Source organism: Dipodomys ordii, unplaced genomic scaffold (assembly GCF_000151885.1).
Source record: "Dipodomys ordii isolate 6190 unplaced genomic scaffold, Dord_2.0 Scaffold296, whole genome shotgun sequence".
NCBI lineage: Eukaryota > Metazoa > Chordata > Mammalia > Rodentia > Heteromyidae > Dipodomys > Dipodomys ordii.
This window is the reverse complement of record NW_012267512.1, coordinates 511,243-538,961: the sequence shown is the minus strand read 5'-3', so window position 1 is coordinate 538,961 and position 27,719 is coordinate 511,243. Positions and strand designations below refer to the sequence as shown.

At 41.7% G+C, this 27,719-nt stretch overlaps 1 protein-coding gene across 2 annotated transcripts in view; it reads left to right on the top strand.

Moving 5' to 3' along the window:
• Positions 1 to 26,332, top strand: part of Adtrp (androgen-dependent TFPI-regulating protein) — a 59,659-nt gene extending 33,327 nt beyond the window's left edge. For both annotated transcript variants that reach the window (XM_013036498.1, XM_013036497.1), the window contains 3 exons: positions 8,320 to 8,435; positions 18,727 to 18,878; positions 25,843 to 26,332. In XM_013036498.1, coding sequence (XP_012891952.1) covers positions 8,320 to 8,435; positions 18,727 to 18,878; positions 25,843 to 25,877 — 303 coding nt within the window. In that variant the 3' untranslated portion in view covers positions 25,878 to 26,332. The remainder of the gene's footprint in view (positions 1 to 8,319; positions 8,436 to 18,726; positions 18,879 to 25,842) is intronic.
• The last annotated feature ends 1,387 nt before the right edge of the window (positions 26,333 to 27,719 follow it).

Genomic DNA, 27,719 nt, shown 5'->3' with positions numbered 1-27,719 from the left:
CACACACACACACACACACACACACACACACACACACACACACACAGTCTAAGTCTATATCAACTGATCATGTGAATTTAGGAAAACCAATAGTGAACCAACCATTCTGCTGGACTCTAATGAGTTGGGTGTTGGGTACACAAGGGATGGCAAAGGCAGGAAGGAGAAAGTGCAAAAACGTCCCTGTGACCACTGTCTTGTGGAGAGATTGGAAGTTGACCCTGGAGCTTGCATTTAAGACATGCTTTCCTGAATCCTCATCTCTAAGCTAAACCAGTGTCAGGTGCATTCTGTATCCTCTCTGGCACTGGCTAGGAGATATCTAGGAGGAAGCCCTGAGACACAGGGCCTCCCAAGAAAAACAAATCCCAGTGCTTCCTAAACTTCCTGTGTGTTGAAAAGAACAGTCTTCTCTCTCCAACTTGGAGCAGCTTTCTAGAGAGTTGCCCATCTGTCTGTCTGTAAAATGTCTCTGTGCATACCATGTGGAGCCAGGCAATGTTCAGAAGGAGAGAGGATAGCAGATTGATAATGAGGAGGGGCTCTTGACGAGGTATTCAAGAAAGCCATTGTAACAATGAGACATATAAGACACTATGTTGAAAACGAACTTTACAACTTGGGGGGGGTGGGGAGGTGGGAGGGAAGGGATGGAGGGGAAAACAAAGAAGGAGGTAACAATGCTCGATAGGAAATGTACTCATTACTCATGTAACTGTAATCCCTCTGTACAGTATCTTTACAATAAAAAAAAATAAAAATGAGAAACAAAGAAAGCCAGAGGAGAGGGCAAGAGAGTTCTACCCCAGCTGCAGATGGAGGGTTTTATAACAAGGGGTCCCAAGATGGCCAAAGGGCACCTATGCAGGATGCATCCATGCCTTGTAGCTTCTTGCAGATCTGTGCCTCTTCCTTGTTGGTAGCCTTCTTTGAGTCTATCATTGACTTGCCTATTGTATTGTTTCCAGAAGTCATACTTGCTCACAAGCTTCCTTATAATCCTCTGAAGCCAATTTCTAACACTTAGATGTTATCTTTAGCCTTGAGAATGAAGAAAGGTGAATATTTTGGAGTGAGACAGATTCTGTCACCCAGCCATCCTGGACATGATTCGATATACGGCTACAGGTGTCTATGGATGCTGATCTGGGCTGGCTTCCTAAGTTTTCATAGCTTCCAAAGCTATGATAAAAAACTTCCTCCTCCTCAGTGACTCCACTTTATCATTTCACAGACTCATTCATTAATGACACTAATATTAAGTGGCCTGAGCCTGGAGCTGCTTCTGCCTCTGGGAGACTTTGGTCCTTATTAGGTGAAAGCACTATATACATCATACATGGGGCCTGGGTCCAGACAGAAGGCTCCAGGCAGGTGAGCCAATGATGAAAACCTAATGCAGGTTGGGAATTCAGGTAAGGGTTACTGAGCTCTTTACACTGGGAAGTAGGTGAAGCAGGTAGGGGAAAGAAAATAAGCAATGTGCCATGGTTAGAGAGGAAACTAGGGTTTCCAGGTGATCACACAGAGTTAAGGAGGTAAGAGTGGAAAGCTCTGGCACAGAGGTCCACAGCACAGGTAACTAGATCATTAGGACTTCAGCAAGCTACCTCGCACTCTTAACAAGACAATCAGAACATTTACCCTGCAACTGGAGGGCAGTCCTGAAAATAAACTAAGAGATGAAGGTTTTGCCCTCAAGGAATTTCTAATCACATAAAAAATGATGAGCTGAATCTCATGGAGTAAAAGTCTAGTGTGACCAACAGATCCAGGAGGAAGAATAATAGGAGAAGAAAAATCTCAGACTGAGAAAAGATAGGAAGGAGCTTCTAATTTGCAGTAAGTGTGGGTACCCACATTACTTTTGATGTTTTCAACTTCTCCAGGCATGTACATTTCTGTTCCATAATAACACCTACATTCCAACCTTTAAACAAGACATAAGAGACCAGTGTATGTCTAACTTGCCTCTGAAACACCAACAAAAGCACTTGTGGGAAAAATGGTATTCTGTCTACTGCCCTGATCACAAAAGACAACATAATTGACACAATTATTATCTCCTTACTAGCAGAATCCTCTTCCATAGACTGTGTTTTAAGATTCTGCATTCAGCTGTGAGTTGTTTATGGATTTGGGAACTCAGAGCTATCTGTATTGGTGACAGTGTTGGAGTCACTGTGATGGTCCATACTCCTAAGTGAAATGCAATGGTAGAAAATTCTTTTCAACATTTTTACTACAGAAAAACCTGTTTTCTCTAAAAAGAGGGGAAGAAGGTAATTCTTTCAATTCCATGGTTTTTTTGTTTGTTTTTATGTTGGCTGTCTGAGCACATGGCCAACCTTGAGTCTCAATAATGATAGCAGCATAGGTAGCCTTCTGACTGGTAGATCTGTGTTTTCATGTTACCCTGGTTTTCAATCTGTCTTCTCATGTTAACACAACCTTTTTCTGAAAGATGAGTAATGCTAGTGGAGAGAAAAAGATTAAAAGACTGAAAAGTGAAAGAGTCAGTAAGGAAAGAGATGGTAGCAGCAAGGTAATAAAAAAAAGAGATTGTTTTGAACAGAAAAGAAGGAACCATAGAGATATGAAGAATGAGATTAGGGTAAGAATGGAGAGACTAAGCAGAGGCAATGCAGGCCCACACAGAAGGATTCTGATAAAACTTGTTCTATCTTGGTCTGAGTGCAGCGCACCTGACTGGGAGGAAGGGTGTGGAAGCTATGAAGGTGAAGCATGGCTTTTATTGCAGACAGAGATGGATTAAAGAAAGGAATTTGGATACTTGCAATGAGTAAAAAGGAAGGAAAAGAGGAAAAAGTCAGGAGGAGGTAAATATATTCCAGGTTGTAGGGTTCTAAGATCCCAGGTTCTTTTGCCACTTCTTTAACTAGACTGAATCCTAATGACCTCTTGTTCATCAAGTTAGATCCTTCCCATACCACCTAGGTTCCTATTGAAAGAATGATGCTCTGATTGAGCTACATATCCACACACAAGACAAGATGGCAGCAAGTTAAAGATCACTCAGAAACCCTTTAGAAGTTCTGGAATGTAATCATTTAACCATCTGGTCAAGATGCAAATACTGTTATGTTCTTTTTTCCCCCTTCGCCCAATGGATGATTTATTTCTCTTTCCAGGTCAGTTAAAAACTATTCACTTTCCCTCAATGTTTTGTTGTGACAATTTTTCAACATAAAACAAGACTAAAAGACTTCTACACTGAACACCTGTGTCTCTCATACATACAGTCCATGGTGAATAATTGGATCTTTTTTGCCTTAGCATAAATCTGTCCATCTAGCCACATATTAGCTCATCTTGTATTTGGTACAGTAACTAAGAGTTTGAACTTCTGTTTGCAACTTGGGTGTTTGTAAGGATCAAAGAGAAGCCTGGAGCCCTGTCTGCAAATGGTTTATCACTCTATCCTCCTCCCCCTTTTTCCCCCAGGCCCTGTTAACATTGACTCTTTAATTACACTGGAATCTTTTGGGTGATTTCTTAGAAAGTGAAAAGAATTTTTTTTCCCAAATACAAATCTCTTTGAAAACTTAATATCTGAGACTGACAAACATTCCTGAAGATAACTTAGGTAGACAAATAAAAAAAAAGGCCACTGGAAATACAAACTCTATCACCTATACACCCATTTCTGAATCTCTCTGTATCAGAATTACTTAAAGTAGAACTACTCTTTTGACAAAGAAATTGTATAGAGAATTACAACGGATACTGATTTTGGATAAAAGCTTTCCACCAAAGTGGGAAGTATGTGCAAGACTTTCACCATAAGGAGTTAGACAACCAGGAAATTTGAGAGAAAAGGGGGTCTACATTGGTAGCCGGCAAATGAAATGATTATTAGAAAAACCAGGGTTGCCTTATCAGGATTTACAAAACTACTACTTCCAGTCTTTACTGCTTGTAATTTTCCAGCTTAAGCAATATGATCCAGCAACATCACAACAAGCTTGCGTATGCTGAAATCCTATTAAGGTTGTTTTCTCTCCACTTCTCTGCTTCTTACATTCATGTTTAAAACTATAACTGATGTTTTGACCATATGATTTTCCCTGAGGAGCTGTTGTCAAGGTCTCCACTTTTTAAATAAAAGATTATATATCTCTATATCATAAGCATGCAGATCCTCCATATAGCCAGAAAGGAGATCATATTAATACACTAAAACTTCACTTAAAAGTATCTGTCCATTAAATCCATGATCAAATCAAAGGCATTATCTTCCAGACTTAAAGGAAAGGATCTCACTTTGAGAAAAGCCAATAACAAGAATGAAGTCTCAGGTCCAAGTGTTTCCTGAACATAGAGAGGACAAAAAAAAACCCTCAAAATACAAAACCAAGGTGCATTAAAGTGGCTCACCCTATGTTAGCTCATTACTAGACAGGCCATCTGAAGGACCAAACCCCTTGATTAGAGTCCAGGGACATAGAAATTGGCTTATTAAACTTGATCAACCCAATAGTGTTTAGGAAGAAAAAGGGCAAAGGCAAAATTTGTATTCTATAGTGTTACTATCTGATTTTAAAATCTGTGGGCACTCTGATTTCTTTCCCTAGAGAAAACAAAGTGTTCTTGGACCAGCCCCCTAGAACCTTCAAGTGTAAGTGTCATTGGCTTATCTGACAACATAGGTCTCCACAGGTTCTCCCAAGATAAGGCTTGCCTTTCTTAAGCCAAACACAAAGTGCAGGGAAATTGTCTATCATAGTTACATACCACTGATGTGGGGTAAATAGATTTTCCTACACATTTATTGGAACGATTATCTACAAGGCTATCTTGCAACCAGAGAATCTAAAGTGCAATGATTGTTCTAATACTTGAATTGGTATTTCCTGATTATTCTTCCATCGCCAAGAGATTCAGACAGAAGATGGCATTATAGGAAGGACAGGAGAGGAAGAGCCAATGGAGGAGGAGTAAAGGATGGGAAAAGAACAGCACAATCTTTATGGTCAAGGTATTTGGTGAGAGACTTTGAAAGGCAAATGCACCCAGGTGATGTCTTCCACAGCAAGGGAAGATCACTGTACCCTGTGCCCTCTGTCTACGCATGCTATTGTTTCAGCCCATGATGCTTTGTTTACTTTGGAAGGAAATATTTTACCCCCTTGGAGATAATTAATTTTTGTCAGCTTCAGTGTTTATAAGGGAAACTGAGAAACTGTTAATTGAAATACAGAATGAGTCACTGTTTTCAGTAATTGTTGGCAACATTCTAATTTGTGTCAATCCCAGCCTAATTATTAGATTTTTTTGGAAGCAGAAAACATATTGGATTTTTTTTTCTCTTACTGATTTTGTCTCCTTTTTTGGAATATCCTCTATCTGACAAAGTTTATATCACTTGTGTCAATGTGAGGTGAAATGCCAGTGCATTTGAAATGCCAGTACGTTTAGTTTATCGCGTCACTCTTGGCTATACACAACTCAAGGTTTAGAAAGCACATAGGCTGTAGTCTTCCCCTTTCATTCTTGCCTCCCCCAGCCTCAACTAGAAAATTGTGATTTTTTTAAAGACCGCTTTGCTCATACAGAGCCACAATCTATGGCCCATCACTAATGACATCATGGAAGTGAATTTCCCAGAAGCCATAGGGAGAGTTCATTTGGAAATCCAATTGAATGTCACTGGCAACGAGTAGGCACCTTGTAGAGGTGACCAGTCATGCATTCCAAGTTGTTTATTGCAAAAGCATTAATCACCATGAACTCATTTAGTCCTAAAGCAGACACACTATATTATACCACAGGAATTCTGTTCCAAATGATCATTAATGTAGAGAACAGGGAGCTGCTGATTGTGGGCAAGGTTAATAAAATCTGTCAGATCAATGGCCAGCATAATGGGCCTGTTAATGGCTCTTAATAGAACTTGGACTTCCCTGGCTGCAAGCAGAGGGAAGGCAAGCAGAGAGGCAGGTGGTTCTGCTGGGCAGACAGCTCCATCTTTTGCCTCCTGAGGTGGCCTCTGAATAAAGACAGTACTGATAGTTGGGGTTCTGAGGTATTGATGACCAGGAGTTCCAGGACTCATGGTGACTGGAGAGAGAGGCCCCAGGATGACCCAAGAGGGCTATGCTCCAACACTCAAGTGGTGTACATACCACTGCTGCTCACAAATCACAGGCCAGAGGACATGGGGGCTTCTCAGACCCTTGCCCTCCTCCCACTCTGAGGAACCAACACAATGACAATCACACTGATAATAATGACAACCACAACAGAGGCCAACTGGGAGCTTCTGTGGATTTCATATGCACTTTACTCAATGGGTTAGTGGTACTGGGATTTGAACTCAAGGCCTCTTGCTTGATTAGACTAGTGCTTTAGCACTTCAAACATGCTGCCAGCCATGCTTATTGCTGGTTGTTTTTGGAGATGGAGTTTAGTTAACTCTTTTGCCTTGGTGAGTCTCACTAGATCCTCCAAATCTGAGCCTCCTGAGTAGCTAGAGTTACAGACATGAGCCACCAGACCCAGCTTTGTACCCTTTTGAGAGTAGAAAAGCTGACTCAGAAGTACTAGAATGAGAGACATAGAAGCAGCGGCCTCAAATCAAAGAAAGGCACAGAATATGAGGGTGGATCTGGAAGGTTTCCATTTGCACATCCAACTAGTCAGCATGTACGGCACCAAGCTTGGGCAGTCTTGTAAAAACTGTGATTTGTCTGCAGTGTCATTCATGTTTTGCTGCTAAGACATGGGATCACAAGGGACCTTAGAAGAATGCCAGTTAAAGTGTCATCGAGCTGTGACCTTGGTTGGACAGCCAGGAAACATTCACCCAGCGATGGTCCCCACCCTTGTCCTTAACACTTGGTTTACCTTACCCAACCCCGGCCCCATCGAAGCTTGCCACATTGTGAGGGTCTTCTTGGTCCCCTCACCATGCCCTAATTACTGTAACTGAGTGTGGGAAGCTGCTAGTGGGGACTCCTGAGCATTGGAATTATGGGACTAAGAGTAAAGATCTCTGGAGTCAGGGACTGGGGAGTTCCAGTTACAGAGGCTGCTCTAGGAACAGCATTCCCAAGCTCTAGGGACCATCATTCCTGAAGTGTTGACAGCTACTTGAAGGCTCAGAATTAGAGGTTGGATGGAGCTTGAAAGTGAAGGTTCTGGGTTCCAGCGGCTGTCAAGAGTTCTGCAAGAGTTCAGGAATGAAGGAGGAATGAGAGCTGTGACCAGAACAACAGAAGACACGACCACTTATTGGACAGTGTCAATAATGCAGAGTTGCAGGAATGTCTTGAGGAAATGAAAGCCCTCACCCCCCACCAGGGACTTTTTTCAGGTCAGCTTCTTTACCCAAAAAAGTGAGCAAGGTGGTTTTCACATCTATGAACATTACTATCCCTAAAGGTGAATTTCTTTGATAGCATTTTTTTTAAAAATCTAATTTTAAGGACTTGGAAGATGTGATAGAACAGATGGTTATAAGGAGGAGGTGTTTCGGAAAAGAAGGGATGGAGGGCTTCAAAGGGAGGTGAACACTCTCCCCCAATAGAGCCTGCACGGTACAGCATGTGTAGAGACACAGAGGCAGTGGGACAGTCTTGTGGATGTACAGCATGGTGCTAGACTCCATTGCCCCAGGTGTAATAACAAGAGAAGTAAGTGCGAGAAAATAGCAAGAGGAAAATTTAGAGATAACATCATGGAAGACTGATCAGAATACAGAGAGAGAGAGAGAGAGAGGAGAGGAGAGGAGAGGAGAGGAGAGGAGAGGAGAGGATAGGCCCCATCTATACAAGGAGAGGAGGCATGTATGGAAACTAGCAAGGAAGTAAGGGCTGCCCAGGGAATACAAAGGATAAGGTGTCCACAGCTATGTATCGAGAAGAAGAGGGGGCAGAAGGAGACGAGAAAGAATGAGCAAGTGTGTGCACATGTGAGATTTTTTTATTGGAGAATGTGTGAGTGCATGCTTACATAGGTGTTCATGTTGTATATGTGTGTGCATATGATTATTTATGTACATGTGCATGTATTCATGCGTGAGTGTATGAATGTGAGGACAGGAAACCAGTGTGCAGGAGGCAGGACCGGCAAGGGTGGCAGCCCATTTCCAAGAGCTTTTACTTACACAGAGAAGTTTAGATCAACATCATGAATAATAATCATTGTAAGGCCTCAGGCACCCAAGGAGTATGATCCAAGCTTAATTCTGGCAAGTTCTATATAGCAGTATATCAGTTAGATAGACTGGAGTATGAAGAGGGAATTATGGGTAGCCAGGGCCCCTGCCCTAATGACTTGCCATCTTGTCTCCTACAGCACACCTGCATATTGCCTTTCTCATTGGTTGAAGTCATCCTGAGACCACATCACTATCCAACGAAAAGTACAGGACTCATCTTGTTGGCTGCTGGTGTTTTCAGTTACATAACCAGGTAAGAATTGCAAAGAAGAAACTGAATGGATGCTTGTTATTTTGGAGCCTGAGGAATATTCTAGAAAATCCTATCCTGACAGAGTCCTTCACATTGGGCTAATGGGGATTTAACCATCCTTAAATGACCCAGTAAGAAAGTTTCTTATGGCTCGATTTTAATACTCCTGTGTGTGCATGTGTGCATGCATGTGCGTGTGCACAAACACACACACACACACACACACACACACACACTCCATACAACTTCTTCACACATTCTGCTCTCCCAAGAAAATGTTGATCTTTGATTCTTCCATTTACAAATAAGCTGTTGGGATGGCTGAAAGTACATTCCATCTAAAAAGGCACATGGCAGGTGGTGCCCACTCTTGAAGCCTGAATTACTATGAGTCTATTTGCATTCTCATCTGGCTTTAGAGCTCTGCTGGGTCTTTAGGGTGATTGCCTTGGGGAAAACAGAATAGTGTCATGGGAAGTGTTAGGCGCTGAATCAACAGCTGATCTAGATTTCCTAATTCAATCACCTGGGGACACTAATTCTCAGCTGCAGCCACGCTGTTGATCTCTACCAAGGGCCTGGAACGTTCCTTTCTTTTCTCCAGCCTCCCAGGAAGCACAGTGCCTTTGCTTCTACAGAGAGGGTCCTGCTGAGCACAAGATCTAAAGCCTGGAAAGCAGTCATTGTTTCTGCTCTAGACTCTTACAAGCCATTTGGTCCTGTATTACACTCTGGGTCATCTTCTACCGTTGTATTCTGTAGCCCTGTATCCTGGATTCCGGCAAGGATTGAGGGTGGAGGACAGAATGGGGAAACAGTAGTACCTGTGTCATGGATGTCCCTGGCCTTTGTGCAAAAGCTTTATGCATACAGCCCAGATACTGGCTCCTCTCTGGCCTTTTACGGCATCTATCTGCTCCTCCCTACTTTTCCTCACCCTTATCCCTTATTCCTTGAAGAAAGCCTTTGCTCAGTACAGATACCCCAAGACTTCAATGCTCTATGGTGTTTCCCAGTCTCTGGGGCCTTTGCATTTCAACAAAGGACACTTTTAGAGAACAGGCTTAAACTGAGGACTTACAGATGGTTTTTGCTAGAACACATTGGACACAAGTGCATTTGATGACATTTCCTGTTATTCCATTGGTTGAAGCTTCCCAATCTTGGTCTATTCCATGGTTAGTGGCCCTGAGACTCTTTCACAACATGCTAGGACCAACAGACGTTCCTGAAATACAGATGATCATATGAGTTCCACAAATGGTAGGTATCCACATACAGATCATAGGGAAGTAGCCACAGGTCAGCTGCCAGATGTGCTAAATTAGATAGGCCAATGGGGAGATGGCATGGCAGGAATTAGGTAAAGAAATGGGCTCAGGCCAGAATGAGTGTTAGAGAGAAACATGAGTCACCCAAACCACTCAGTACCTCTGAGCTGAAGAAACATTTCTCTGCTGAAACCATGTTAACGATGACCTAAAAATAGGCAAGGGGCCCCTGGGGACTGTCTACCATGTACTGCTTACTTTTTGTTATTTTTCAGATTGCAAAATTGAAGGGCTGGCCCCAGAGTGGGAAAACAACGCTTTACCGAGTAGTAATGACTCCAAATCTTTCATTTCCTTTGGAAAGCATTAGTCACCTATAAATATGGTAGTTCATTCACTCCTCCCTGCTCTCACCCCAAACACCTCATCTCTGTGTGTGTGTGTGTGTGTGTGTGTGTGTGTGTGTGTGTGTGGTGAGGAGCTGGAAAAATCTAAATGTTTCTTATGCTGGTTCTTATTCCTTCTTTTATTAGACACATATTTCCCCTAAGGCAGGGCTGGTCCCGATGGGAAAAGCAAAGTCATATAAGGCCAAACTACAGCCTACATGGAGGTTTATACTTAATAGGTGGAAATGAGCAGTGCATACATATTGTAGGAATGTGGGCTAGAAAGTGATGACATGTCATTAAAAATACAAGGAGCCATAGGAACACAGTGAAAGGAGGGGCTCACCAGCTGTATGGTATGGGAATGCATGCATTGGGCCTAAGCCCTGAAGAACCAGCAAAGCCTGGAGCTGCAACAGGAGAAAATGAACCCCAAGAGCACCATATCTAACTCAAGAGAATGTGAAAATAGAGGTCAGCAATTCTCGTCTGCTGGACCTGTTGAAAGAGGGGACTAACAGGAAATAGTTCTAGGAATACTCACTGACAGAGGCATACAGTTGGCATCTAGAGGAGGGAAGACATGTAATAGACACCCCCTAACTTTTAGCAGGGTTAGTCCCACTAAATCCTTCCCAAAGTAAACCTACTGTAAGTTGAAAATGCATCTACCCTACTGGACATCATAGGTTAGCGTCACTGCAGAGTGTGAGTTATTCCCCATCTTGTGCACAGATCTTTGGAAAGAGCTCTAAATCCCAAATTCCAAGCACACATTCTACTGAAAGCTGATTGCTATTATTGAAAAGTCAAGGAAATCTTAAAGTTGAAACATGGCAAGGGACCCTCTATGCACAAAGGAAGTTTGTTTCTGTGGGGGTGAAGATAACAGCAAGAAATATTGATAACTTGGTCAAAAAATTGTTTAAAAGTTGCTCTTGACAATAATAATATGAATTGGAGGGACAGGAGATATGGAACAATATAAAACAAAATGCTAGCCAGGTGCTAGTGGCTCACACCTACAATCCTAGCTACTTTGGAGGTTGAGATTGAGAGGATTACAATTTGAGACCAATATGGACATCTTTCTTGGCCATCCTTCTTAGCGGAGAGCTGGGTGCAGTGGCATATACTTGTCATCCTAGCTACAATGAGAAAACTAATAGAGGTGGATCAGGAAAAAAAATAACCAGCAGAAAACAAACCTGGGGGTGTGGCTCAGCAGTAAAAGTGCCTGTCTTGAAAGTGTGAGACCCAGAATTCTGGGACTCCCAGGGGGCGGGGAACCTTCTGCCCCAACTGCCTAAATCAATAAGTCAGATATTGCTGGGCACCGGTGGCTCACGCCTGTAATCCTAGCTACTCAGGAGGCTGAGATCTGAGGATCATGATTCAAAGCCAGCCTGGGCAGGAAAGTCCGTGAGACTCTTATCTCCCATAAAGCACCAGAAAACCGAAAGTGTTGCTGTAGCTCAAGTGGTAGAGCGTTCACCTTGAGCTGAAGAGCTCAGGGACAGGGCCTAGGCCCAGAGTTCAAGCCCCAAGACCAACAACAACAAAAAAGCCAGATATTAAGTTACTTAATTTAATCATAACACAATGTCCTGTTCTTTATCCATGGTTATTTTATAGTTCTAGCAACATCCCACTTACCAGTGCTAAGAGGTGTATTTTTTTCTACTGGCCTGGATGTTCTGGTCTTCCAAGATCTCCATCCCTAAAGAATCCCAGTGATCTCTCACATGTCCCTGGTGTACACTGTCCCCAGGATCCTTCTTTCACACAAATGAGAAAGTCATAATCCTGAGGCTCCTGCATAGGACACCTCTCCCTGGCACCAGGCTGATCCCACTGCCAGAGTGGCCAGCAATGCAGAAGGCTACTGGTCATCCCAACAGCCCCAGCTAGCCCAGGCAAACCTCACTCTGCTCTTGATGGATTCTGCTAGTGTGTAAGATATTGCAGGCCAAGCACAAATGTCCCAAAGGCATGCAGCTATCATCCAGCTTGGTGAAGATGTTTGCAGAGCCATTTCCTTAGAAACAGGGGATCCTTTTCTTCTGTTCTTCAGGTGAGGTCTCTAAGCAAAGCTTTCTTTATACCCTCAAGTGTAAGAATCTTTCCATTTATGCCCCATTTACACATATATGCCTAAACATCTTGCCCTGAGAACACTTTAAAAACTGCAGGGGGTTGATTCTAGATCATACCCAGAACCAACAGTTAATGTCTCCTGGTGAGTTCCCTCTCAGAGACACTGCTAACCTTTTCCTCAATGACACCTTCATCAAAGTCAGCCACATTTTTTTTATAACCTCAAATTTCAGTGGGGATTGGAATCCAACTTCACTTTTATTCTCTAAAGACGTGCATTCTTTCTCTAAAGAAATATTTCATCCTCTAAAGAAGTACTCATTAGACCTGGTGTAAATTAATATGCAAAAATAAATACAAGGATGTCAAGCCACATATTTTTATTACCAATGTTTGGGGTCGGGGTCCAGCTGACTGGGAGGCAAATTAAAGAGTGATGAAGTGTGTCATCCTTCCTGCTCAAGTCCCAGCTTCTGTCTAACCACAATGCTTGTAATACAAATTAGAAATAATGGCAGCTTGAAAAAGGTAGCATTGAAACACTTAGAAATAAGACACATACCTGAGAGACACCATTGAAGTAATAGAATTGGTGGATTGACATGTAGTGGAAAAATACAAAAGGGAAAATTAAAATGCTAAGAAGTTTAATCCAGTGATTCTATTAATAGAATTAACAGGAATTATGAAAGAAATCATTTTGAGTAGTGTAGTAAATAAATAAAGTCAGAGCTAGGCACAAGTAGCTCAAGCCTGTAATTCTAGCTATTCAGGAGGCTGAGATCTGAGGATCTCAGTTCAAAGCCAGCCAGGGCAGACAAATCTGTGACACTCTTATCCCCAATTAACCAGCAGAAAGTCAGAAGTAGAGGTGTGGCCCAGTTGGAAGAATGTCAGCCTAGAATAGAAAAATCCAAATGAGAGTGCAGAGACCCTAAATTCAAGACCCCCCACACACAGCACAGCACACACAACAGTTTTAAACCCCATATCTAGAACTTATTCACACACACACACACACACACACACAATGCTAGTTTAATTAGTTCAAGATACATCCTGAGCATTTTTTAAAATCCCAAGCAATTTCTAAAAGATTTTAAGCCACAGTTAAGAAGCACCTGACTAGAGAACTCTTGTCTGGAAATTCATTCCAGGTTATGTGTAGAAACATGAGGTGAGGAGTTGGAGAAATAGCCTCATCTGAGGGAGGAGAAGGGCTGGCTATGAGGCTACAGAGAATTGGTCAGATAGACAAGAACCCTATAATGTCTAAGGGAGAGTAAAGCTCCACACTAAAGAGAGAGAGACAGAGAGAGATAGAGACAGACAGAGAGAGAGAGGAGAGAAAGAGAGAGAGAGGGTGTCAGGGAGAGGGCGACCATGCATATAAATGCTATGCCAAAGTGGTTACCTCCACAACTCTCATCATTACTGATACTGTCAATATCCAGGAAAATTATCTGCTGGAAGTCTTGCTCCATAGTTAATTACTGTAACAAAATGCCTGAGGAAGTCTACTTTACAAAGAAAATAGGTTTATGTATCTCACTGCTTTTAGGGATATCCTAAGCAGCAAGGACGAGGCTCTCACCAGGACCTCCCTTGGATTCATGACATCATAGCAGGTATATCTCCCCATATATAAAAATCACCAGGATTCAAACAGAGGGGCTGTCCTTTAACAGTCCAACCTACTCTAATCACTTCCCCAAAATTTCTCACTCTAAACACCACAGTCAGATTGTCTACTCTCCTAAACTCATTTATGTAAGACATCAGGGATTAAACTCCTGCATATTCAAAGCCATATCTATCTTCACTCCTTTCATTTGAGCCATGGTGTAGGGCTATAAATATGGAACAAGGCTCAAGAATGATGTGTCAAAGCCCACAAACTCCATTATAACTAGATAATCTGCTAACCACAACAGCTTTGCATCATTTCCCCAATGATAAGGATAGAAGATCCTCATTTCAGCCATCTGGATCCTGTGATAGATAGAATGACAAGAATCTGAAGGACTACTCTGAGACTCCCATTTGATGTCTGCCTTTAAATCCCTATAGGAGACAGCTTGAGTACATGCACTGCCCTTTATTCCGTGAATGGAGAGACAGTATACCTGATCTCTTTAAAGTATTTGCAATGAGCATCAGATGAAATCCAAACTTGGAAGACAACTGGTACATTGACCAGTTTTTCAAGCACGGCATAGGTCCAGCAGCTGAGAGTTGTCTGTATAGTGAATGACTTAAAGAAAGCCATGAATCTTAGCATATCCACTAGACAGCTGTTGGTTTAAAAATAGAGCTGATTGTGTCCTGGATACTTGGAAACTGAGATGTTCTATAGACACCATTGCTACCCTTGTGGGCTTCTGTGCTTCAGGGGAAATGCCAGGGGAAGTCTTTTCTAGAGAAGTAGGTTTTTGTTTGTTTACATTTGTGGCATATATTTGTTATGCAAAAAGGTTTCTTCAGCCAGGCACAGATGGCTCACACCTGTAATACTCAGGAGGCTGAGACCTGAGAATCATGGTTCAAAGTCATCCCAGGCAGTAATGTGCATGAGACTCATATCCAATTACTCATAGAACACTGGAAGTGACACAGTAGCTCAAAGTTGTAGCCTTGAGCACAAAAGCTTGGAGACAAGCCAGGCGCTGGTGGCTGATGCCTGTAGTCCTAGCTACCCGGGAGGCTGAGATCTGAGAATGGCTGTTCAAAGCCAGCCTGGGCAGGAACACCCATGAGACTCTTATCTCCAATTAACCACCAGAAAACAGGAAGTGGTATTGTGGCTCAAGTGGTAGAGTGCTTGCCTTGAGCTGAAGAGCTCAGGGACAGCACCCAGGCCCAGAGTTCAAGACCGATGACCAAAAAAAAGAAGCAAGCTTAGGAACAGTACCCAGGCCCCAAGTTCAAGCCCAGGGGAGGGTTCTTTGTGATATATTCATACATGCAAATAATGCACCCTAATCAAATTCACTCACTTTATAAACCTCTCCTTCATACCTACCCCCACTTCTTAAACAACATCAGTAGGTTTCATTGTTCTATTTTATCCATGCATATAATGCACTTCAACCATACTTAATTCTCCCTTACCTTCTCCTTTCTCTCTTCAACCCCAAACAGAACCTGGTTTACAAGCTTGTCATTAATTTTAAGAACCAGAGAGGGGTAGGTGTCAAATTGATACTCAGAGCATGGATAAGATTCAGCCAGGCACGGAGCAAGGAGAAGCATCCTCCAGGAAACAAGGCTCAAGGTGTTCCAGGCAGAGACAACCACAAGGGTAAAGAGCCAGAAACTGTAGAGCATGGTTCATCCAAAACCAAAAAGAGTCCAATATGGGTGAACAGTGGGGGTGGGCAGAGGGCAGGCAGGACCAAGGATGCTTGCAAGGTTCAGAGCTGAGGTGCTTTCCTGGTGCAGTGGAGATGCACAAAAGGCAAAGGGCTTATGAACAGTGTCTCCAGAGAGACACTTAGATTCCTGGCTGCTTGTAGGGTGGAAAGTGGATTGGAGGAGTGAGAAACAGCTGAGAAACAAGGATAGAAGAACAGGGGAAATGGAGTATATGTGAAATGTGTGCACTGAAGGGACATTTTGCTAATTTTCAAAAGACTGAATGCAGAGTCAAGAGTGGCGGACGACCTGGCTTTGCCCGAGATTGCAAGCAGCTGTGTAACAACTTCCCTTCCTCTGTCCACTGTTCTGCCTACTTGCTTTACTCTCTCTCTCTCTCTCTTCCTTCTCTTTCTTTCTTCCGTTCCTCTACCTCTCACACTCTGCTGAATGATTCTCATTAAAGCATAGCAATCTGGCCTCTCTGTCTATGTGTGTCTTTATTACTCTTCTTACTGTCAGCTAACACATCTAACTAACACAGTCAACACTTTCTCTGAGAAGATATGCAAGTCATTAACTCAAACTTGGGAACTTCCCTTTACAAGTCTTATGTTGAAATAAATGGAAACAGTCCAGGCCTCCAGGGGTAGGGTGTCCTTATTTGTAGACTATCTTATATAAATGTGCATGGGAATTAGGAAACCCTAATTTCAAGCATATTAAGTAGACAAGAGAAGCTAGTTACTACAACCTGTTTGAAGTGTACTTGGATCTCACTGGCCCCACAACACTGCTTCTACTTCTATCCAGTAGCATTTACTTTCTGCCCCTTGTAACTTCTCCTGCCTCTGCATGAGAGGCAATCATTCAGGTAAGAAATACTGTGGAGATCTTTCTGGAATGCATCCTTATGATTAACATCTTAAAGAATTCTGATAGTAGTAATAAAGATGATGATGATTAGTTCTCTTTTAGTCATATTATCATCAATCAGAGAAGACTCTCTAGACAGATTTCAAATAGTGACACCATCAGGTCTAGGATTAGGGACCAAACTTTGACTCTCTACTTCTATGACTCTGAGAGTGATGCCTCCTGAAATTTAATTGTGACAGAATGTACACAACATGTAATTTCTCAACTATAAGTGCTGTTAGTACATTCAGAGGCATCAGGTACATTCATGGTGTATATCCATCACCACCATCCATCCCCACAACTTGTTTCTCTTTATAACAGAAACACTGAGTCCATTGAGAATGCCCTTCCCCAGTTCCCACCTCTTAAAGCTACCATTCACTAATGTTTCTCTCCATGAATCAGACACCATTGACTCCTCATAGAATTATATAGCTTACGTCCTTTTTATGACTTTCTTGTTTCTCTTTTAGTACTAATCTCAAGATTTACGCATCTGTGGCAGCATCTGTCCAATTATATTTTAATGTTTTATGGCACATTTGAAATGTATCCATTTATCCATCAATGGACCCTTGGGGTGTTTGCATCTTTTGCCTGTTGTAAATCATGTTGATAGAAACACAAACAGTCTTTCTTTTTCCCTGCTTTCAAACCTTCTGGGTATGTAACCAGAGGTGAGGTGGCTAGATCCTATGGTAATAGTGACTCACGACCACTACACCTTTCCATAATGGATATCTCATTTTACTTTCCCACCAACAGTGCAGAAGGGATCAAATTTCTTCACATCCTCACTAATACTTGTTATTTTCTGTGTATATGTGTGATAGTAGCCATTCTAATACATGAGATGAGGTGGTATCATGCTATGGTTTTGATGTACATTAATCTAGTCCATCCCCAGTGAGGCTGAGTGTCTTTTAGTGTGTTTTCTGGTCACTTGGTTATCTTTTCTGTATAACAACATTCAAGTTTGTTCAGTTATATCAGTTATCTGCCTACTTACCCCTTATTAGATACATGACTTGCAAATATAGTCAGCCTTTGCACATTGATTGCCTTAAATGTGTCCTTTAATGCCTCAATAAACCTTAGAGTTTAGTACTACAGGGATCACAAACATATGGTCTCTTTTGCACTTAGATTTCTGAAAGTTTAAGCATTTCATTTTCTTTTTCATCTGAAATCCTTTATCCACTTGGGGTAGCCCCTTCCAAAGGTTGTTTTGGAATCCTGGGCTGACCTGTCTTCATTGTTACAAGAAAACAGCAGCATCCAAGGAAGGTTTCTGCAAATATTTCCATCATGCCATCCCTCTGTAGAGACAGAAACGTTGGAATGTTTATTAAATGATAGTGATGTGCCAGGAACTGTCCTGCATATCTTATACAGAACATGTGCATGAAGTTACCATGTGTTAATTCTTGAGACAGACTTAAGAGGTGTATGCTAATTTGGATCCCCATCTCATCGACTGCAGCAAGGTCGAATATATTGCTGATGGTAACAAAGCTAATAGGTAGCAGAACTAGGATTTGAACCACCGAAGCTGAATACAAACCATGGCTAATATGATGTCTTCCTCATATTTTATTTTTTAAAATTATTTCAAAATTTGGCAGCATCTAATACAGTTGGCTTCCAGAAAAGCTTCATGAAAGTATCTTGTCTTTCCTCCTAAAATCCCCTTTCCTTCTCTTGGCTCACAAGAGTTGAGCCTCCACATAAATCTATCCGCCCCAATTAATACTCTCTTCCTAGGTAAGTGCATCTGCTAAAATCAAGGCCAAGAGTTAGTTAGCCCCAGGCATACCATCTTAGATCAATGAGGCTCTATCTCTGCTCTTCCTCCTCCAACAGGACATGGCAAACTATTTGAAAGCTGTCCCTCACTCTTGGGCACCAAAGCAAGGAGAAAGCATGCAAGTCTCCTTTCTTTGGCTGAGAACCAACAAATGAACCCCACTTACTGTGTTTAATGTCTTAGCAAGCCATCCATCTCAGAGAAAGGAAGAATGTATTCGTGTAGTCACATCTTCTCCTTGGCAAATAAATGATGTATGTTTTGCCTGTCCTTTAACTACTACTGGATTTTAGTGGAGTACAAGTAGAAGCCCTGCCCACCCCCATGGAACAAAATGTCTTAGTAAATTTACTAAGAAAAGACTCACCTGGGTAGGTACCCGCATTGATCCTGAGGTGGGGAAATGGCTGCCTTGTGTCTGTTGTCTAATCATTGTGACTTGCTCTCTGCAGGGTCATCTGGCTCCACTTTCAGACCGGTACGTGGGTATATCCTTTGTTTGCCACACTCAGCCCCCTGGGAATAGCAGCCTTCTTCTCTCTCAGCTACATCTTGAGTGCCAGCATCTACCTGCTTGGAGAGAAGCTCAACTACTGGAAATGGGGTCAGTGGTCCCTCTTATCCACAAAGCCACTGCTTTCTTACCCTTTCTTCATACCTCCTAGAAACTGAAGGCAATGGTGCTTGATGACTCTGTCCAGAGGACTCAGATAGGTCCTACCAAAGTTGTCAAAGGGAAAGCTTGGGGTACATTGGATTTTTCTCAAGACTGTGTCAAATTGCCCCTCTCCTCCTCAATCAACATCTCATTTAAAACAAAAGCTAAATTGTGTCTAGAGAGATCAAGATCAAGAGAATAAGATACTGACTGTCCATCGTGTGTGTGTGTGTGTGTGTGTGTGTGTGTGTGTGTGTGTGTGTGCGCGCATATCCTTTGCCCAAGTGAGGACTTCAGGGACATGAGTTGTAGCGATGTCCCAATTTCCTTTTGAAGGAAGTGGATCCAAGTTGACCCTCTTAGGAGTGCCAATGTAGCTGAGTTGCAATCCATCAGGCTGCTTCTCAACCTTCATAAACAAATTATCAGATAGAATCACATTGTGCTTGGGATAGAAATTTTCATTGAGCACAGAGTTCTTGGCAATGTTCATATGTCAGCTTTCTTGATCACTTGGGTAGAAGCGTGATGGGTTTTTTTTATAATAATAATCCCAGTTTAAGGCTGGGAAGGTGGCTCAGTGGTAGAGTGCTTGCCTTGCATGCCTGAGGCCCTGGGTTCTATTCCTCAGCACCACATAAGCAAAAAGAAAAAAGCCAGAAGTGGTGCTGTGGCTCAAGGGGTAGAGTGCTATCCTTGAGCTGAAGAGCTGAGGGACAGTGCCCAGGCCCAGAGTTCAGGCTCCAAGACCGGATCCCCCCTCCCCCTAAAAAATCCCAGTTTAGTTCATATAAGAGAAAGGATTCCATTGTCCTCCTTGTTGCACCCCTCTTCATCTCACTTCCAAAATATGTCTTTGTTAGAAAAGTAACTACAGGCACCAGAAATTAGGATTAGAATTAGTACCTTCTGCCTATTGCACCAATAGGTATGAAATATAAGCTCATGTGTGCACACTGTTCTGTTTCAGCAGGCTTGGGGCTACAGTGTGCCTCTGAAGAGAGTCCGAGATATGGGAGAAGCAAGCCTGCACCCTAGATTTGTCACATGCTTTCTGCTCCCAGAGAATTTGGTTAAGAAAAACCTCAAAGGCATTATTCTCTATGAGAATAACCACATACAAATAGAAGGATGGTGATGATAATTGATGCCCTAAATCAGAATTTCATGTCACAGAAAATTATCTAGAAAAAAATGCTGATAATGCTGATATTTTGGATGCGCATCTATCTGTGTTTGGCTCCTTCCTTGAAATTCATGATGCCTTCTCAAATCTATGAGGGGAAGAGGAGAGAGGTACAGAAGGAAAGAGAAAGGAACACAGAAAATAGAGAGAGAAAGAAAAAAGGAAAAATAGAAAGAAGGGAAGGAAGGGAGGAAGGAAGGAAGGAAGGAAGGAAGGAAGGAAGGAAGGAAAGAAGGAAAGAACAAACAAGGGAAAGATGAAGGAAGGAAGGGAGGAAGAGATGAAAGGAAGAGGGAAGGATGGAAGAAGGGAAGAAGGGAGGAAGGGAGGGAGGGCACTTCTATGTAGGTATGAAGCAAACTTGTTCCAATAGACAAAAAGCTGACTCTAAGAACTGTAGAATAGGGCATTGGACTAGGAATTCAGAGTACCGCAGGGTGAGGGCATGGTGTACTGGGGAATTGAAGGATAGACCCAGGTTAGGGTAGGTGATATAAAACAGGAGGAGGACATTGAAATAAAGATCAAGAAAGCTGGAGTGTGGCTTCACCTGGCCACAAAACAGCTGTGCAAACTTATGGCAATTCACTTCAACTCTTCATGTAAGATAACATTTCAGTAAGAAAACCAGTTTGTCTAGGGTAGTCCCAGTTCTGGCCTGTTGTGACCAGAAGCTTAAATGTCATCATTTGGCCAATCAATTGTAAGGCTCTCTATCTGTGAGCCCATCTCCAGATTTTCTCTTCTGGGTTTGTGGAAACATGCAGGTGGCCAGCTAACACTATTGTGTCTCTTCCTTCCATAGTCTGAGCAATCTTTGACAGAGTAGAAACTCAAAAGTGAGCTTCCAAGGGACAGTTGGAGATGTTAGCCCTAACAGTTATAGTCTGTGAGCCCAAGAAAGCCTTTTAAGGTCTCTGGATTTTCTCTTATCACAGTGGAAACAGTACTCTTATCCTTTTCCTAGGATGATGGAGGTCCTCAGATGACTTGCTAAGAGTCACATGCCTGAAGCAGAGTCTTTAGTCTCCATTGCTGTAATCTTTTTCTTCTCTAGCAAAATTGCCCCCTTTCTTCTCTGTCTGATATTCCCATCTTCCCCTTCAATTTTATGCATAAATTACCAATTTCCCAGCTGAAAGCAATTAAAAGTAATGACTACCTAACTGAATGCAAATAGACAAAGATGGTACATACACTCAAGAACTTACAGTGAAATGGGAGATTATGCTAAGTGAGCACAGAATCCATTAGAATCTCCATTTCTGAAATCCTGTAACAGACTGTGGCCTGCTTGGGAATAACCACACAGACACCCAAGTGGTCAAGTTGATCCCTTAAGTGGGCAGGTGCATTCCTAGCAACAGTTCTTGACCAATTTTATATCATGGAAATTTTAAAGGAGTTTTAGACATGGTTATTCCCAGACCAATTACCTCTCTATCTTTGGAGATGTAGATTTAATGGCCAAAAAAAAAAGAAAGAAAACAAACCCCACGATTGAGAAAAAATAAATAAAAATAATATTCAGTAGATTTCAGGTGTGTCTATGGGTTCTGCCTTTGTAAAGTATTCACAGAGAGGGTGCAAGACTGATGGTCTGAGACTCCATATATCTCAGGATCACAGACTTCTACCAATAGAGACCATTCTAGTGACAAGCATCCCTATGCAGTGTAGTATGCTTCCATAATGTCTGTTGGTTAGAGAAGGGTGTCAGTGGAGATGGCTACAGTTGCTAAATGTCTACTGACCTCCTCTCCCTGAGTCCCACCCATGTAAATAGAAAAAACAGACAGCAATAAGGGTATTAGTAAGAAACGCTAACCAGAATTCAATGGCAACTTGGAAGGTGTGTGATAAAGTGCTCCAAGGCCCACTGGTGCAAGGATCTGGCTTCATGCATTGGGAAAAGCAAATGCTTTAAGTACTAGGTCATTTTTCAGGATGAGCCACACACCAAGAAAGATTCAATTTCTACTTTTGAAGCAGAGTGAACTAGACCATGGGTGTCTGACAGTAACAGAAGACAAAGCAGGCAACAGCAAGTTGGTCCACCAGGATACCCTGTCCAGGTATCCCAGACAGAGTCTTCTCCAGAGGTGGTTATCATAGCCTCCCACCTGAAAGCCAACATTTGCCACTTAAGTGCTTAATTTACTTCTGTTTCCTTGATGATAGGACAAAAGGATATGGACATGTGACACAAGTCCTTCAGAAAGAGACATAAGGCAACAAAAAAACTTTGCCCTTCCAGGCTAAAATGGCAGTGTACCTGAAATGTGAAAGTGGCTAAAGAGACAATTGGCTCACACAGGACTCATGATTGATTCATGAGTGGCACTTGTTAGAAAACAATCCTTTGTTGAGGTCTTATCCTAAGAAAATAATCTCTTAAGAACAATTACAAACTAAAAATTACAATCCGATAAAGTGATATTGTAAGGGAACCTTGGATAGAAAACGCTATAGCTTTCTTTAAACAAAACCAAAAGTTTGCCTTAATGTTATTTATTGTAGTACAAGTTTTATGAAAAGAGATTTTATTGTTGAACGTTGCATAGAGGTCTTATGGTCTAGCGACTTGGTTCTGTCCATGAAGAACTTAGATAAGCCTATCTGTCTTACATATTATCACTAATGTTTCTCAAAATGATTTTATCATGAAGTGATTCCACATAATCATGATTCTACTAGAGAAACAAAAGATATCTCCTTTCACTTTACTCTTCCTAACCTTCTAACTCCCTAAGTTCAAAGAGCATATACTCTGGTTTATTGTTTCTTCTTCTACAAGAATTTCTCCTTCCTACTATTTATGCATGGTGCATTGTTCTAATACCTAAGGCCCTACCCAAAGCTACCTGTCTACCTGTCTAAGGCAGCCCACTAAAACAACAAATATTCTCCACATTTTTCTTTCAAAGTCTAGCAGTAGCTTTTGTTGTTGTAGATATATGTAAGAATAAATCTTTGTGAATACTGTGCTTTTATTTACTACTGAATAATAAAACAATATAATATGTGATATCTATAATGATATCAAATAAAACAATGGCTTCTTTGATATGCCACAAGATAAACAGTAGATGTTTGTCTCAAAATCTCTCCAGTTCTTGGCACATCTGAGGAGAATAAAGAAAATACTAAAAATAAATCACTCCTGTATCTAACTCTAGCTGCCAATTAGCAAACTTTCCACTGGGAGAAAAATTCCCTTCAATCAAGAAACATAACAAACCAATTACTACCCAATCAGAGTTTGAAGTCTATTGTGTGAATTTGGTTTAGGTAAGATACATGATCTATTTCTAAGTCACAGTTCCCAAGAACTTTAGAAACATAGTCAAAGACAAATTCTGGGGACTCAAAACAGCCTAAGAGTTGCTCAATTCTGTGAGAATTCAAAAATGAGCAGCCACCTCATGATGCCATAAAGATGCATAAAGAAAAACATGATCTTTCCTACCATATAAGACTCTACCAGGAAAAGAAAAAAGAAAAGATTGTTAGAGTTCACCACGAAGAGCTGTTTGGGAAGAGTGCCCTCTGTAGCATATTGATGAGTATCTGAGCTTTTCATCTCTGTAATAAACCACCTGAGGCAGCATTTTACAAGGCAATATGTTTTACTTACCTCATAGTATTGGTGGTAGAAGTGCAAGATTGCATGGCCCCAACGGTTTGGCCTCTAATGAAGGTAGCAGATCATGGCATTTTGTGGTGGAAGTGTAGGAACCAGCAAGTAATTATATCTCAAACCAGGAGATGGATGGTCTAAGTGGGGCCAGATTCAACAAGGCCCATAATAACCAACTTTGAAGGACATGATGCAACATCCTAAAGACCTCCCAGTAGGCTCCACCTCCACAACCTTCCGCCACCTCCCAAGAGTGCCATGCTGTGACCAAGATGTAAATTACAATACACTCTTGTGGAGGAGCATTCAAACCCCATCCAGGCCACTGCAGTGATGACATAGTCATTTTTTTTAACCATTCTACCTAGCTGATTGGATCAAGATGGAAGAAGACTGATGAAGCAGAAGAAGGCTCTCTGCCAACAGTACCTTACCCCATCACTTCAGCTTCTCTTTGAGCCTTTGTTTTCTACTATGCTTTCTATGTAGAGAAGGGAATCTCTGATTCTTGGAATTGAGGGAAGAGGTTATGATTACAGTTGACTCAGGTCTGGTGGCTGGTAAACACCATGGATAAAGAGTTTCAGGAGCCCTCAGAGGAAACTGCAGAAGAAACAGAATGGAGAACTTTATATTAAGTAAACCCACGTATATGAGACAAATAGCTTGTTATTTAGTTGACAAGTCATTAAAGACTCAAAGTAAACACTGCAGAAGAGAGAAGTACCACCTAGATGGTGGTACTGACATAGAGAAGACTTAATGGGTAGGTATTCACCTATCACACCTAAGCTAGAAGCATAAATGAATGTGAAGCAATGTGAAGCTTGCTAGGCTGGATAAATACTAAGGCTTATCTGGAGACACTAACAGGCTGGGTTGATGAGCAGTAGAAGAAGAGGGAGTTCTGACTTTAAAGATGTTGCAGGGATGGATACAAGGGCTGTGTGATCAGAAGATGGTGGTATGAGAAAATCAAAGTGAAGAGACAAAGTAGAACATCAAGTCATTATGACTTCTGAGACGTGAAGCACCAGAAAAATAAAATGAGAAGAATGTACTATGTTTATTGTTGAGAACAGAATTGGTACAGGTATCAGGGGCTTAAGGGTGCATCCAGGCAGGAAGTAGGAGTATGAGATTGCAACAATGCTACCAGACCCTAACTCTCGGGTCTCTCATTCATTCCCACCATGAAGGAGAACACACACTGAGTTGAGAAAGGCTTTAAAGCAGGATTCGCAGTATTTGGCAAACTTCACAGAAAGATAATGAGTTAATGAAACTTTATCATTTTTAAAGCTTATGCAAAGGTGTGTGATCATTAAATATGGAAGTACAAACTTGGCGGAATGGAAGTTATGCTATAAATTTAACACCATAATTTCAGTAGACGATTACTCCTATAATAGCTTGCCCGAAACACATCCATATATCAGTATTTCTCCAACCCAGGTTGGTGTAGATTGATTTGGTGAGAGTACAGAGAATGATCCCAATTAGTCAACATCCATCCTTCTATTTACTCTTTCATTTGCCATTGTGCCTTTATCTGAGAAGTCTCAGTGTCTGCCTATATATGCATGAGGATGGCAAACACTGCGAAGTTCACAGCATTCAGAATGTAATCTGGAGAGGGACTTGAAGGCAATCAACTCAGGGCTAACCATGCGCTAAGCGGAGCACCCCCTGTCCTCACAGGGTGAGGATTGTTTCCCAGAACTCTTCTCTCCTTGGGAAAAAGAGTATCTTTTATTTCCACTGCCTCATCAGGGAGAATCTGTACCAAATAAAACTACCGGTTAGGTAGGATGTGGTAGCACATACCCATTATCCCACCTACTCAGGAAGGTAGAGGCAGAAAGGATTGCAAGCACTGGCAAAGTTAGTGAGACCCTGTCACAAAAAGAAAAGCAAATTGAGATGAATCTAAAGGTGTGGTCCAAATGGTAGAATGCCAGCTTAGTATAAGCCAGACCCTAAGTTTAATCCCAGTACTGGAAGAAAAAACAAAGAAGAAGGAAAAATGAAAAACTATATACTAACAAGAAATCTGAGATGGCTTTCTGTTCTTATTTGTACAGGTGGCATGATGCAGCCATGGATGAAGAAGAAGTGATTGTACACCACTTCCTAAGAGCCAAGGAGGAAGAGAAAACTAGAGTCTTTAATCTCTTAAGAACCAATATTATCTCTATTGCTGAGGGGTGGAAGGTAGATAAGTAGAAAGGGCAGAGAGTGGCCTTTAACTAATACAGGGTTATAATGGTAACTTCACTAGAAGGCAGATTTTTGGAAAGGTGGAATGCATGGTCTAGAAACAACTCCTGCTGTCTCTGAATTTGTATCTTTATATGACCTCTACCAGGAATGTTCTCTTGAACAAATATGGATATTGAAATGCCTATGAACTTGGCATGATAGTAAGTTTTAGAGGAGGATGGAGGAATTAGACTCATAGAAATAGTTCACCTTACAGAAGATGATGGAGAGGACCAGATAGCAGTCATGGGGGTCTAAATGCAGACCTGACTCCTGCTTCCCAGATTTCCTAACTCCAAGATCTAAGCCATTGCCCAGTATTTCTAGTTCTCTACAAATACATGTTTTAGTAAGCCAGATTTTTTTGTCTATTCCTTTTCTTGCTTTAGAAATGTAAAGAAATGAATGCTATTCAAGTTGTCTGTCTACCTGGTACAATTACAAATTAATCAGCACAAGGTGCAAACAGTTTCTAACAAATCTTGGGAAGTTTCTCGCAGAGCAAATATTTGGGGATTGATACAAATATTAAACATAGTGACATTATCAAAATCTTTCCCACTCAAATACTAATTCTGGCTAGGCCAGAATTATTGGCTCTAGCCTGTAATCCTTACGACTCAAGAGACTGAGACCTGAGGATCATGGTTTAAAGCCAGCCCAAGCAGGAAAGTCTATGAGACTTTATGTCCAACTGATCACCAAAAAGGCCTAGAGCTATGGCTCAACTGGTAAAGCACTATGCTTGAGCACAAAAGGTCAGGGACAGTACTCAGGCCCTGACTTCAAGCCCCAAAATGGGCACAAAAACAAACAACAAATAGTAATTCTACAGTGAGTGTTGTACATTATATTTGAGAAAGAATCTGGATGGAAAGTGATATAATTTTGATGTTCCTGAGATTACAATGGTACAAGTTACTTGGCTGAGAAAGTATATAGTTTTACAAACTGATGCTCAGGTGATTAACAAAAACTCATGAACCTACTGTCCATTTTCTAAGTGGCTTACTCCAAGACTTTATTTATAGGCCTATTTTTAAAAGAACACAAATGGGCCAATGACTAGTGGCAGGAAAACATGACTGAACCTCTAATGTGTCACTACTATACTTGTGGGTTGGGGTGTAGATACTATGGTGAATTTTAATTGGGCCTAACATTATGCAGGAGAAATTTGGTTAAAATGAACACCAAGAGCAATCTTGGAAGGTTCAGGAAAGGGACAGCATATTCCAACATGACATGTTCTAAGGTAGAACAGATGTTACCAGACCTGCTAACCCTATTCCTTCCCTACTAACAGGAAGATAGGAGCACTCAGTCTCTTTTGGCTTGAGCTGGGAACACCTCCCTTTCTTCCTCACACCTGCTGCAGCTCTTAACTCATGTGAACACCTGGCCTCAGCAGAAGCCCAGAAGTAGTTGTCACAGAGGAAGTTCCCCAGATGTGAAGCCCATAGGGGATCACCCACATTTCCCACACCCTGAAGATGATGAGGGCCACATACTTCTCAGATGCATCTTATACACTTGGCTGAGATGATCCTGTTGTTTTATATGTGTGGCTTTACTCTCCCACGGACCAAATTTAACCTTGATTCCAGCATGACCAGACATTGCAAAATTCTATTCCAACACCTCAGAATACTTTCCCATTAAACACAGACATAACACAAGCACACACACACACACACAC